This window comes from Eublepharis macularius, chromosome 17 (assembly GCF_028583425.1).
Source record: "Eublepharis macularius isolate TG4126 chromosome 17, MPM_Emac_v1.0, whole genome shotgun sequence".
NCBI classification, from domain to species: Eukaryota; Metazoa; Chordata; class Lepidosauria; order Squamata; family Eublepharidae; genus Eublepharis; species Eublepharis macularius.
The window spans coordinates 4,072,535-4,087,052 of NC_072806.1; the positions used below are offsets into that span (position 1 = coordinate 4,072,535).

The 14,518-nt window shown below is 46.7% G+C and overlaps 1 protein-coding gene across 1 annotated transcript in view; it reads right to left on the reverse strand.

Moving 5' to 3' along the window:
• The window catches only part of LOC129344861 (uncharacterized), a 44,573-nt gene that overhangs the window by 4,278 nt on the left and 25,777 nt on the right, over window positions 1-14,518 (reverse strand). The window contains exons 2-3 of the mRNA XM_055001770.1: window positions 1,586-1,736; window positions 190-396 (exon numbers count right to left, since the gene is read on the reverse strand). Of these exons, the coding sequence (XP_054857745.1) occupies window positions 190-396; window positions 1,586-1,736 (358 nt within the window). The remainder of the gene's footprint in view (window positions 1-189; window positions 397-1,585; window positions 1,737-14,518) is intronic.

The window sequence follows — 14,518 nt, forward strand, 5'->3', positions numbered from 1 at the left end:
TTAACAATCCATTAAAACCCCAGAAAAGAAAAACCCTCAGAATAAAAGCACATAAAACTATTAAAAGCACATAAATATAGATGTGCATAGATGGAAAAAGAAGAAAGAGGAATGAGACTGGGCAGAAAGCGACAGGTAGATGAGTAGATGGACGGCTGCGGGTGGGGGGGGGTGCTGGTGAACATTTACGTTGTGTATCAAAGTAAGTTCCTGAAATGAAGACGAGGTCTCCGGGCTTCAGGTGTTCCTCGCTGGGGAGAGTAATAGGAAGGGTGTCGTACTGGTATGCTTGGTTTCCCGAGCCAATATAGAAGCCGAAATCTTCCGTTAAGTCCCGTACCGCTCTTCGGATAAGCCCGCAACAATCTAGGAAGAGCAGAGACTTGGACTCTGGAGCTGCAGAATGAAGCAAACCGAGTGTCAGCTGAAGGTTGAGAAGGAGAGCCAAGAAAACTGTGACCTTGGCACAGTGGCTGGGCCAAAAAGGGGCCCTGAGAACAAAGAAGGGTGCTGTAGGTTTAGGGGAACCATCTGAATGGATCAGGACAAGGTCCAAGTGATCCAGCACTGATTCTCTCTTGAACCAGGGCCTGTTTTAGAACCCTCTGGAAGTTCACAAGCAGGGCATGAAGGCTGATAAAGGTGGATAATCAGGGGTACACTGCCTTGGAATACGGGAGTTCTATTCAGTAATCATGGCTAAGAACACAAGAGCATGGAAATTATCCATCTGCGTCAGGCCAAACATCCGTCTACTCCAGCCAGATCGCTCACAAATGGACACTCATATTTTGATATTCAGTGGTATACTGCTTCTGTCCATGGAGGTTCTCTTTAGCTACTGTGCCTATTGGCTGGCAATAAGACATTTCTTCCATGGTTTCCCCTAACCCTTTCCCTAAAAAATAAAATCTAAACTTGTGGCTTTAACCACAACCTCACTGGATTGTCACAGGAAAAATTGTTCCCTTTTGTTCTCTCTGCCAATCAGTTTCATTGGATGACCCGGAATTATATTAAAATGAAACCAAGAGATTCTCCTCCATCCAGTCTTTCCTCCCTGTTCACGATTTTACAAACCTCTATCGCATTTTTCCATCACAGCCCCTCCCCATTCTATTCTCTAAAACCAAAAAATAAACATTTTCAAACCATCCGCTATTTTAGCGGATATTTTATGTACATCGAATAGCACCTTTAAGACTAAGCAACTTTATTGTAGCATAAGCTTTCGAGAACCACAGCTCTCTTCATCAGATGCATCTGACAAAGAGAGCTGTGGTTCTCGAAAGCTAATGCTACAATAAAGTTGCTTAGTCTTAAAGGAGCTACTGGACTCTTTACTATTTTGCAGCTACAGACTAACACGGCTATCTCCTCTGGATTTAGCTACATCTATTACACTTGCGTCCCACTATTCCTCTAAGGAGCTCTGGGCAGCCTACATGGTTCTCCTCTCCTCCATTTCAGCTTCACAGCAACCTTGAAAGGTAGGTTAAACGGAGAGAGAGTGACAGATCTAAGGCCACCCAGTGAGCTTCACAGCTGGCAGGGATTGGAACTGGCTGAAGAAAATGCCCCTTACTGCCAGGTTGGTGGTATTTCTTGGCATAAGGCACTCCAATGTAGCTCTTAGCTTGCTTGAGAAACTTCATCCGAAGCTGCCACTGGGCTTCTGGCTGTTGCAGCCGTCTCTGTATCAGTACTTTCCTTCCAGCGAATCTCTGGAGTTCCTCCTACAGTCACACACAAGGAAGTAGGAAATAAAACAGAACGGTGTCACAAATTGTCTTGGTATCCAGCAGTGCAGGCCCATAAAGAGAAAACACCCTGACTGTGCTAGGGGTGAGCAAACGCCCCCTCGTGTGATCCCGTTTTTTTTAATATTCTTGGCTACCTTGATGTTGATCACACAAATGACTGTCTCGAGATTCTTTGTGTGTAATGTCTTGCCAACATGAATACGTGCTCTTGAGCACTGATGAAACACCACACAAAAAGAATCATGGCACGGCCATACATACCACGATTGCTTTTCTGCAGTGCTTTCGTTATTGCTCAGGGGGATGCATCAGTCACACGGAAGCGAGAGACATAGGAATCAAACAAATTGAGAGAGACAGCAGATGCTGTACATGTAGCACTCCGAGAACCTTTTTTAAAAAGTAACAACAGAGATTTCTGAATGCCCAGATCCACAATGGAAACAAGACCAGATGATCTGGAACTCCAGAATGCAAGGGAAAATTGAACGATGTTTCCGAACTTAGATACATTCTTCTGCATAGAGTCTGTTCTCCAATGAAGTTAGGCAATGGAATTGGGATGGGAGGAAGCTTAGCCATCTCTGTCCTGGGGTTTGCCATTACTTTCCTCTGCAGAGTTTTCCTTGGTGGTCCCCCATCTACTCGCACATGCATAATAAGTCTTGCAAACTCCCTCTTGTGAGAAGAGAGAATTCAGGAAGCCCTGTGGCACATGCAGGTAGGTGACCACGTGGTGGGGGAACAAGGAGGGAAGATGCAGCTACCGGGTGGCTTGCCAAGAAACCACTGCTCCTGTATCCCCCTGTAGAAGATGTCCTGGAGCTGTGACATTCTGCTTGTGTGAAGGTAGGAAAGTGGGAGCCATTCCAATAGTGTCAGTCTGGCAGAGCGGACTCCAGTGGATGCCACTAGGTGGCACTGCACAGTCGTCCTTTTTGTTCACACCCGCCCTGGCATGGCTTTATTTATATATGTATATATATAAAATATACAGAAACCGCGTCCTTTCTATGATATTTTATTGGTGTCTTGATGCAATTTGTACTTCTCTGTTGCCCTTTTTCATTTCTCTCTTAGCCACAGGCTCTGCGGGCAGCACGTTTCCAGGGACCTGTGATTTCCTTAATGCTTAGAGGCAAGTTCTGAATAATGCGGAGGGGAATCACTGAGCGAGCCCCAGCGTTAGATTTTTCATTTTCTAATAAGTGAGAGCGCGAGTCTTCAATCTGGGGGGTCAACCCCAGCACTTCCAGGCAGTGCAGTTAATTATCCGTCTTTGCTTTGGCTTTTGAACTACAGCCTGATGGGTCAGAAATCAGCCAGCAAAGTTTGACAGCGTGTACCAATAAAGGCAACCACGTGTTAGCATCTGCACTTTATAGTGGTCCTAATGATGCAGGAGAAGGGCCAGCTGGCAACACTATTTGGCCAAACTCTGAAATCTGTCGAATGAGGAGGGAAACATCCCCTTCAGTTTTTGGAATGTGGGATATAATTAAGAGAACCAGAAAACCAGCCCCCCCCCAATGGGGCCCGAAAGCTGCTTACATAGTTCTCCTCTCCTCCATTTTATCCTTACAACAACAACCCTGTGAGGTAGGTTAGGCTGAGTGCATGTGACTGTCCCAGGCTCACCCAGCAAGTTTTCATGGCAGAGCAGGGATTCGAACCTTGCACTACCAGATCCTACTGGTAGTGGATACTGGATATCCTACTGGATAATTAGAGTAGACCAGAGAAACCTTGCTAGACCGAAAGTATCTGACTTAGTATAAGGCAGTTTTATGCATAAACAACCAAGGGGTAATTTTTTTCTGTTGATCTCATCCCGTATCTATTTGTAATGAGCGATCTTTTCTCTATATCTCCCTCACTTCGGCATGCCAACAATTCTTTCCTTTTTTCCCCATTCTGTTATTTCCGCGGCTTCTCTCTTGCCCTCTCCTAAATCATGCTGGACGACAACTTGCCAAGCAGATGTTGCTGAACTTCAGGACTTTTTCTCCCCCAGCTGCCTGGTCTTTTATTATTATTATTTTCACGGCCTGAGATTTCTTATTTCACAGTACAAAGAGAACCAAACAAAGAGTGCTCCAAGTGATTTATTTGCCCTATTCCTGGATATTCAAAGAAAATGGATACGATACAGTACGAAGGGAGACTCATGAAAAATATATATATATATATATATATATATTGTGCTATTCGTGACAACAGAACTACTGAGGGGAACTTCACAAAAGCCCTGCTGGTTCCAGAGGCCTAAGCAAGATCAGAATCCAATGCACGAAAGTGATCCTAGAAGAGGAACAACGAAACAGCCTTTTTATTTGCCAAGGTTTCTGGCAGCCGCAGGTGAACATCCCAGTAGCTACGCTGATGTGGGAGTCACCTGCCAACTCCTGCCTGCTGGCAGCGCTGCGCAGCTTATGTTCCTATGGGGTGCAGCCTCATAGCAACCGTCCTGCGTCATCTGGCGCCCGTAATCACAACGGGTGTGGGGGAGTGAGCAGGAAGGAAGCACGGCAGGTGTGCATGTCCCATCCCTAAAGTTTCGCGTGGCCTGCATCCCCAGAACACCACGCTGCGATCTCTCAGATTCTTGCCTCTGCCTCGATTTCATTTCTCCTATCTGAGAATTGAACCCGCAATTTATCATTTTTGTGCTATTGTCTCTTTCCTCGTGCTGAAGTTTACCCTGGTAAAACGTCGCCGTTTTCCAACGTCGTTTGTGCCTCAAATCAATCGATGTTATAGGTATAAATGACATATATTACACACATAAATTGTGTGTAAAAACCACACAAGCTGTGTACACAATCTGGCTGGCTGGAAAAAAAACCCACTGTAAAGCAAAGAGCCAGAACCATCGAGAAAAATATAAGATAAAAAGGAACAAAACAAGGATCACTCACCTCTAAAACTGTGTGTGTGTGTGGGGGGGGGGGCTCAGACACAAATCTGCAATATTTATTTACTTCTTTGATTCACTGCATTTGTCCCTAATGGAGACTCAAACTAGCTGCTTTGGAGGGTGGGCTCTAAAGCATTATATCCCACTGAGGCCCCTCCCTCTTCTCCCCAAACCCTGCCCTCCCCAAGCTCCACCCCCAAATCTCCAGGAGTTTCCCTATCCAGAGGTGGCAACCCCCGAGAGGGATCAGAAAATAGAGACCATCCCTGGTAAAGAGGGGGCAGCTGGGGCCCGTGCAAAATGCTCACCCTACATAAAGGCTGCAAAATGGCCAGGGAACAGCTGGACTTTCATTAGACAGGTTGCCAACTCCAGGCTGGGAGGCGGGGCCTAGCAAGTGTGGGGTTTAGAAGGGGAGGGATGTCAGCAGGATAGAATGCCATGGAGTTTACCTTCAAAAACAGCCATTTTCTCCGTGGGAACTGATCACTGTGGCCTGGATCAGTTGTAATTCTGAGAGATCTCCAACCACGACCCTGACGTTGGCAACAGTAGACAGGGTGCTGGGAGTTGCTCTTTCCACTGTGACCTGTCAGCTGGCCACCTTAGGTGGGGTTATCGTACCTTTCTCTGACATCACTCCAGAGCCCATCAGGCGCCAAAGGAGCAGGTCCCAGCTTGCCAAGCTATAGCAGAAGGAACTGGGGACATTGGGTAAAGGTGAGTCCGGAGTATAGAAGAACGGGAGCCTCTGAAATGAGGCCAGGGGGACTGACGGAGTGGGCTGACATGAGCCTGCCAAATGGAGGAGGTCGTTTGGGGTTGGTTGAGAATACAAACTACAATACGATACAGCAGCAGTATGGTTTAAGGGGCATCTGCCCTGCTGGGAAAAGCTCACAGGGAATCTGAAGGTTTGCAGACATTTTGGGCAGGGCCTGTGTTGATTTGACAGTCTGTCTACAACACTTAGATTTGTTATTAGGGCTGGTGTCGGATCTGCCTGCATGGATTTACGGTGTCTGGGCCACTTGCCGGGCCAGCCAACGAAAACGACAGTAAACCTGTCAGGTAGCCTCAAGTGGTTGGGCTGAGAATCAGCACTCTGCTGGTTCGAATCCCACTACTGCCACGAGCTCTGCAGGTGGCCTTGGCTGAGCCCCTCTTCTCAGCCCCAGCTCTCCAGCTGTATTGTGGGGATAATAAGACACCACGAGAGCTGCTGTAGCATAGTGGTTAAGTGGCTGGGCTGCAAATCAGCACTCTGCTGGTTCAAATCCCATGACTGTGCTGAGCTCCGCAGGCGGCCTTGGGTAAGCCACTCCTCTCAGCTCCAGCTCCCCAGCTTTATTATGGGAATAAAAATAACATTGTCTGTGTTAATTACTCTGAGAGAGACACTGATCTATCTAGAAGAGCAGTATATAAGTGCAATTATTATTATAACTAGTAGTTACGAGCACAGAGAAGGATGCTAAAATATCCTTAGGCCAAGCTGAGCCAGTGTCGCATCAAGGATAAGGCTAGTAGACATGCAGGTTGGGGGGAGACCTATGTCCTCCAAATTCTCGTTCACTAGTGAAGATCAGTGGTCTTGCAAGGCTAACCCTCCCCCCATGCAGTTGTGAGGACAAGGCTCCTTGGAGGGTAGTCAGGACACAAACACAACCAGTTTTTAAAACCAGAGGAGTTAGCCATGTTAGTCTGTAGTTGCAAAACAGTAAAAAGCCCAGTAGCACCTTTAAGAGTAACCAACTTTACTGTAGCATGAGCTTTCGAGAACCACAGCTCTCTTCATCAGATGCATTTGATGAAGAGAGCTGTGGTCCTCGAAAGCTTATGCTACGGTAAAGTTGGTTACTCTTAAAGGTGCTACTGGGCTTTTTACTATTTTGCTATTTTACAGTTTTTAAAAGATACAATAACACTGGCCCTGACCTGGATGGCCCAGGGTAGCCCTATTTCATCCGATCCTGGTTAGTACTTGGATGGGAGATCACCTAGTAAGTCCAGGATCACTACGCAGAGGCAAGTAATAGCAAACCACCTCTGTCTGTCTCTTGCCTTGAAAAGCTACGGTGTCGGCATATCATTATAGCTAACAGCATAAACCGGCATATGTCACCTGCAACTTGATGACCCTTTACACACTCACACACTGACAGAGAGGGGGGAATTTTTGGAAGGTGTGGCATGTCTTCAGTCTTCCCTTAAGCATATGAATTGTTTTATCCCCCCACCTCTCCCCTGCAAATCTGGGGTTTCAACAGACTCTGCTCCATAGTTGGGCCAGGCTCCTTCCGCATTGGGGATTCCACTTGTGCCAGCTGTTGTTTAATGTTTAAACAGCCTGTGTCCTTGGGACAATTCTTCCCCGGGTTGGGTCAAAGGAGGAAGGAGTCGGCCTGACTATTCCGGGGGCTATAAAAGTCAAGGCCTGCTGAAGAGGTCGTCTTGGGGCTTCGAGGATGGAGGCAGGAGCAAACTCGTCCATTCCTTTTCATATTTGTTGACATTCTCAGTTATCCGCTTATTGCTGTTGGTTTTGTGGATTCGTTTGTATTGTGTACGGGCACACTGTTTGATTTCTACAAGCGATGTGGATGGTATTTATGCTAAGAATGTACATCATTTATGCGTACCACATATGTGCAATGAATTAGGTTGGTTTATTGATGTGCAAATAACATTTTAAAAATGCATATGCTTTACACACACACAAGTTCATCAAAAACAGAGTGATAACAGTCAGTTCAAGTAGTATAAGAGTGAAGCAACGAAGACATTTATTTTATTTTATTATTTATTTACGTTATTTCGAGTCTGCCTTTCTCACTGAGACTCGAGGTGGAGAATTAGTACAGTCAATATCAAAGACATTTCAACGGGTACATAACTGGGTACATAACTGAAAATTTGCAAATATTTTAAATCAGCAAAAAACAGAATTGAAGAAAAGTTGAAAGAGAACACAGGCAATTCTAAGACAGACATATTAAACAACAAAGAAATACCCAGTAGGACCATACTTAACAGCAACAGACAGTACTGGTGCATCTCTTTGAGACCAAAATCCAAAACTGCCTCTAGACTGTAGGGGAAGGTAAAACATTTCAGGGCAAGATATAAGAACCAACAGGATGGACTACTTTGTGCTTGGAGTTAGAGTTTTCCTGTTTTTTCTTCCTTGAAATCCACCAGAATGTACCTTGTAGGACATTCTGGTTCCAGTAGGACCATACTTAACAGCAATAGACAGTACGTAGTAGTAGAGTATATAGTCCCTACACTTTTACTGATGCATCTCTTTGAGACTAAAATCCAAAACTGCCTCTAGTATGTGGGGGAAGGTAAAACATTTCAGAGCAATGGATAAGAACCAACAATAGCCAAGATGGCTATTCCCTGCTTGGAGTTAAGAATTTTCCTGTTTTTTCTTCCTTGACATCCAGCAGAGTGTACCTTGACCCCCAGACATGGGCGAGCTCTGTCCCTGGAGCTTCCAAGGTGCCATCCTCAATCAGGATCCACTAGAAACTCCCCCTGAACTGTGAAGTCCCACCCCTTAGCTCCCACGCTCCTTCCCGTCTCCACCCACTGCCACTAGGCTCCACCCCACCACATGAGGTCTCATCTCATGAAGCTCTGGAGGCTTCATTGCTCTCCCAGAACAATTCTCCCAGAATTATAATTGGTTTTCAGGCTACAGGAAATGGAGGCTTGAGAGGGTGGATTCTATGCAACTGCATCTCTGTTGCGCTCCCTCCCCTCCATGCTCAGGCTGTGCCCCCATATTTCCAGGAATTTGCCATGCTGGAGTTGGTAGCCCTACATGGTGTACGACGGCAGGCAATTTAGGACGTTTAGAACTTCTAGACGTTGCCGCCAACGTGGGTGGAACATATTTTTGACGCTCTGTTCCCAGGGAGCAGCCTGTATCTCGTTACATGTCCCAAAGACTTCGGGGGACTTAAGTTTTCTTAAGAGAGTTTCTACCAATACTCCTTCCCACTGCACGCTCCTGTACATTTTACGCTGTATGGTGTTTGTACGGGAATTCCCGCTGGTCTCCGGGAATAAAATTTCAGGGGCTGCAGTGGGAGGGGCAGATCAGCAGGAGGGGAGGGGCAAATGCATAGAAGTCCTTGGAAATGTGTGTTTGGATACAGGCCAGTTGGTGTTTGGCACAGCTGCAGACGGCATACCTTGCCCTGAGTCAGGCCCCTGGTCCAGCTAATCCAATATTCTAGCAGCTGTCCAAGGTCTCGAGCCTTTCCCAGCTCTACCCTGTGATCCTTTGGACGGGCAATGTCACAGGCCGAACCCGGGAATCTTCTCCTGGCACAGCACACATTCCGCCATTGAACTACGACCTCTCACCTTGTTAAACTACTGGCTGGCAACTCTGACTTGAGTGTGGCGGACGGAGTAGGAAAGATGGATTTGAATGAAGTATCTGAAAAATTCATGACTGTGATTTAATGATGAATTTCTCCCAGGAGTTTCAAGACCCAAATTAACTAATCTTGTTACCCAACTGGAACTGATGCATTAAGAATCCCCCGTTATTCTTGTTTTTTAATGCAAATCCTATAGTGTGTTGCATGTGTGTGTGGCTTACATAGCTGCCTGCTCCTTCAAGGGTAGGGTGTTTCCTTTTCTGTTGTTGTACATGTGCTCTGACCTAGACAGCGCAGGCAAGCGTGAGCTCCGCAGATCTCGGACGCTAAGCAGGGTCAGCCTTGGAGCGCCATGGACCGCAGGTAAGCGGGGAAGGCAAATTGCGGGTTTTAACGAGTTTTAACGCTTGAAAAGCGTAATCACTCGCTTTAATTTTGCCCATCTGGAATCGGCCTGGGTCGCTAAGCAGAGGCTTGCAATGGCAAACCACCTCTGTTAGTCTCCTGCCTTGAAAACCCCACCAAGAGTCACCACGAGTCAGCTATGACTTGACAGCACTTTCCACCACTACATGGGTATTGATAAAACACTGTAAAAAAATATCCTGTTGATCTATTACATCAATAGGGACGATTGTATCAACATTCTGGGTGGGTAATGTTTTACTGATCCACGTCAGTGCGTTAGTTAACTGCCACGCAAAAAGAAACTCGCTGCGATCATACACATAATCACATCAAGGCGATTTTTTGTAGTGTTTTATCAGTGCATTTTTGTAGTGTTTTATCAATGCATTTAGTAAAGGTCAAGAAGAGAAAACAATACAGGTACATTGAATACTTGTGGCTAAACAATGTGAGCGATCACATTTTCAAGCCCATTGTTTCTCCATTATCTTTCCTCTTCCATTTTATTCTCACAACAACCCTGCGAGGTAGGCTAGGAGTGAAATAGTGTGACTAGTTTGAGGACACCCAGATTGCTTTACATTCCTCCGATTCCAGGAATAATCTAGACATTCTACTAGTCAGGATGGGCTCTGAGTGGAGTGGGGTTTGGTACAGAGAGAATTTATGAACTAAGAAGATAATGGAAGTGAGGAATTCCTACCACGACTGTCACATTCCTTCTGTGTATGGTCAAATCCGCAAGGCCTTTTCAGTGATGGCCCCTATCCGATCAACCACCTCTTCAGCAAAGGCTGCCCTGCAGGGAAGGTTTCCAGTAAAGGCAGCCAGCTTTGCCTCTCACTGGCAAGCAAAACCACCTCTTCTGTTTCCCCGAGGCTGTAAAGCGTTGAACTGATTGCTAACTTTTACAGCCTTTTAAAAACCAACAAACAAAAAACCTGCCTAATTTTATTTTTGTACTGGCACTGTTACGCAACTGTAGCGCTGTTTAATCGATGTGTTGTTGTAAAAATGTGGGCGCTCTGGAAAAGCAGCCGGCCAGAAGATTGCAAATAAGTAAGAATCAATACAAATAAATAATGAATGCAGCAACTCCACATTCAGCCATGGGAACTCTCTGATGCGCTTCGATGGTATCGATCTGGTGGCCCCTGCACTGAGCTCGCTGTCTGGGCTGTGCTTGGGAGAGCACAAGAAAAAGATTTCACTGGGGGGGTGGGGGTGGGTGCGGCAGGGGCTGCAGGCACCGGGGGCTCTTGCTCGGAGCAGAAGGTGGCTCTTACTTCCCCCTAGTCCTTCATTTCCACATGTCACAGAACCCTCCTTGACCTTGCAAACTGCAAAGTGGCCGGAATGAGAGGGATCACGGGTTTATTTTTCTCAACACTGAGAGGAAGGAGGCTTTCAAAAATGCACGAGCCTGTTTTCTCCCCCAGCCTTGCCTCTTGCCAGGGCTTTTTTTCTGGGGAAAGAGGTGGTAGGACTCAGTGGGTTGCCCTCAGAGAAAATGGTCACATGGCTGGTGGCCCCGCCCCCTGATCTCCAGACAGAGGGGAGTTGAGATTGCCCCCGACGGCAATCTAAACTCCGCTCTATCTAGAGATCAGGGGGCAGGGCCACCAGCCATGTGACCATTTTCAAGAGGTGCCGGAACTCCGTTCCACCGTGTTCCAGCTGAAAAAAAGCCCTGCCTCTCGCCAAGAAACTCAGGGTGGCTTATGCAGAGAGAGTGGGGCCAGCCCAAGATTGATTGGGGGAATGTCAGGCCTGAACGGGGATTCGAACCCAGGTCTCCATGCACCATATTGTCCATCCTCACCCCTGACTCAGAGGGCATGGGAGGGAGGTGCTGATTGTAGCTAGTGCAAAAGAAACGAATTTCACATATGCACAGAGATGCTCTTTTAAGCAGATTAAACCAAACTGATTGCAGTTTGCAAAGTGAGGTGGGGGGTGGGGGTGGGAGGGTTCATTTTAAACTCCCAGATAATGTTCCTGGTTTTCCACCTGCGAGCAGGGCTGTTTGAAAGTCAGCCACTCTGAAAAAAGCTAGAGAGAGAGAGAAAGACAGTTTGGTTTCCCGCTGGCCAAGCACACCCCTACAACAAAGACCTGGCTCCAGCAGGGCTTGCCAAATGGGGATTGTGTTAAATCACCCGAAACGCCACTCTGGGCTCACTTACACAGACAAAAGGCCCGCAAAGTTTTTGGGACCAGGGCAGGTCACATTATTGATCTTCAGAACAAAGATGGGAAGAGGGAGGGGGACTCCATCTCCACCTGGGCAGGGCAGAAATCTCTCCAGTGTGGAAGGGCCAGGAGCAGGAAGAGGGAGCCAGGGAGGAACCGTGTATGGAGATCAGCCCGAGGTTCTAGCTTGCAAGAGTCAGGCAGCAGCAGAGGAGAGCAGGGGGAGGGTTGGGTTTCACCTCTGAAGCACCAGGTGTGGTCTGTTGCACCTGGCCTGAAATTTGACTGTTTTGGCATCTTCTGCATCAGGCACTCTCGTGCCTCGCATATCTCCAAAGCTTGGCTACTTTAAAAAGATCTGATCAAGCTCTTAAGAGTGTCACAACAGGCAAAAGTTCAACAGGTGAGGTGTCATGCTGCACTCCCGCGAAAAGCTTAGAATCCTAGTTTGGGAGGTTTTCCTTGAATTGGCCTTGTTCCTGTATTGGCTGGTTGCAACAGCAGCTAGAAGAGCTTTTTACCAGTTTAGGTGTGGCCCCATACATACAGGAGAATCTATATTCAAAAAGTCTCTGCAAACAGAAAACTAGTCTGGCAGGCTGAGGTTCAGTCTTCCTCTCCTTGCTTGCTGTGCTAGTTTTCTATTTGCAGGGAGATTTTCACGGAAGGGAGCATTCCAGAAGAGAATCTTCCACCTGCAGTCCGAAGTGGGACAGTCTGTTCTAGCACATCATTCTCTTGCATGTGAGAAGCACTCCTTAGGCAGTTATATCATCTCAGTGCTCTTTTGAACAAGAAAGCCCCGGCACCCATCATTCATGCCTTGGCAGCTGTCTTAATCCTTGATTGCTTCTGGCCCACGGTCATCGCAACATAATTTAAACAGAGAATACAGAGAAGATACAAGCCATCTTGTAAAAAAACTGCCAATGAAAATGCTTTAAAAGTACAGCATAAAAAGATCCCTCCAGGGAGGCACAAGGTTTCATTCTTAGTCCTAAACGTAATTGGTCACCTACACAGTTTACGGCTATGGTGTGGAATGATTTACTACATATCTTTCTGACCGCTGCAAGAAATAATTCCAGTCTATATGCAGTAAACGTATTCGTGCCTAACAGCAGAACTCAGATTATATCCCAGTAACACCCAGATTAGACTTTTCTGATGTGCTTTTTATGGGGCTGGTACTGGAGACTGGTCCAGACTGTAGCCTCAAGGATGCTAACTGGCACATCGAATCGTAGAGTTGGAAGGGACATCCAGGGTCATCTAGTCCAACCCCCTGCACAATGCAGGAAATTCACAACTACCTCTAGTACATGATGTATAGTAGAGCACATATGGCTGACTTTGGTGTCAAAGTCATTGGTCCAAGCCCGGGATAGCTGAAAGGCCGCCTTCTGCCATACACCCCGTCCCCCTTCAAATGTCTTCTGAGGCTTTGCTTAGGGATGAGTATTGTTCCAGTCTTTCACTTTCCTTCTGTGCCGCATTCCACTCCTCCTAAACTTCAGTTGAACTAGGAAAATTTCTCAAATGAATTCCAGAATTAGATCGCACACCAACGGAGCCGTTATGCAACTCGGCGCTAAGGAGACACGGCACAAAAAAGAATCTTGAGATTTCCGTAGGCACAGTTAGTTCCCAATGTCCCATAATTTGTGTGTGTGTGTGTGTAGCCTAACAGCATGCACCTTTACATCAGTTGCATAGAGGGGGGGAGGGGGGAAAGTATACGAACAAAAGGAGTTGAAAAGTTAAGCAAACGGCACATGCAAGAATTCTGGACAAAACAGAAAGAGTGGTGTAGTGGAGGCAGTGGTGTAGTGGAGAACTGGATTCACTTGGGAAACAATTATAGGGGATTTGCGATGATAAAATCCAAGGAGAGAGGCAAGGAGAATTTCCTCATGGTTCCGGTCAAGAATCCTTGCAGAGCCAAAGAGGGACAGACAGAAAGAAGACACAATGGAGGGAAATCAACTCCTTTCTAGTTTTATTTATTTTTATTTATTTACGTTTTTTATAGTACGCCTTTCCCAGAGAGAATCAAGATGGATTACATACTGTTAATCCATGTGAACTATGGCTAGAACATCCCATAAACTATGCAATCTGTTACAGCAACATGCAGTGTGCAGTTGTGCAGTGTGCAGTCCCTAGCAGATTGTGGGTCATTGGGTTCTTCTGTTTTTGTTACAGCTTACTCCATTTACAGTGCTGGGTCTTTTGAAAGGTCTAAATTTTTCCAGGGAAAAGTAAACCAGGCCATAGAGTCCCCCCCCTTCCCGCCAAGGCTGGAATTTTCTGGCATCTTTGGACGATGCTTTTCTGCACACACACCCATAAGTGGGCACACCCATTCTCGGTTTTGTGTTTGTGAGTATATCTATGCGAGGGAGACGATGTTTTCTCACAGGATCAGGCAGTTAATAATGAATTAGCGCAGGATGTATCTTTCGAAAGCGCATGTTGGGCATGCAAACAAAATTAACGGCTCTAATTGAAAGCGATTTCTTCTCCTCGGCATGTTTGCCAGGCCTCTCCCTGGCTCTCCGGCCTCAAAATGGCTGTTTAATGTTTGTCTCTGGAGACTCGGAGTCTATAGCAGGGACACTTCGGCAAACTCACTTATCTGCTTTATGGGTTTTACCGTTGGCAGGGGCGGGCCTTTCTCAGCCCGGGGGAGGAGCCTCCAGCCTCCCCCACCCCTGGATTTTTCACATTCAAAACTGTATCCCACCATTCCCTGCCAAAGTGTTAGATTTCCAGCGGTGGCAGGGGGGGTGGGTTATTTCCTGAGGCACTAACTTGGTCATTTTCAGGTCTGTAGG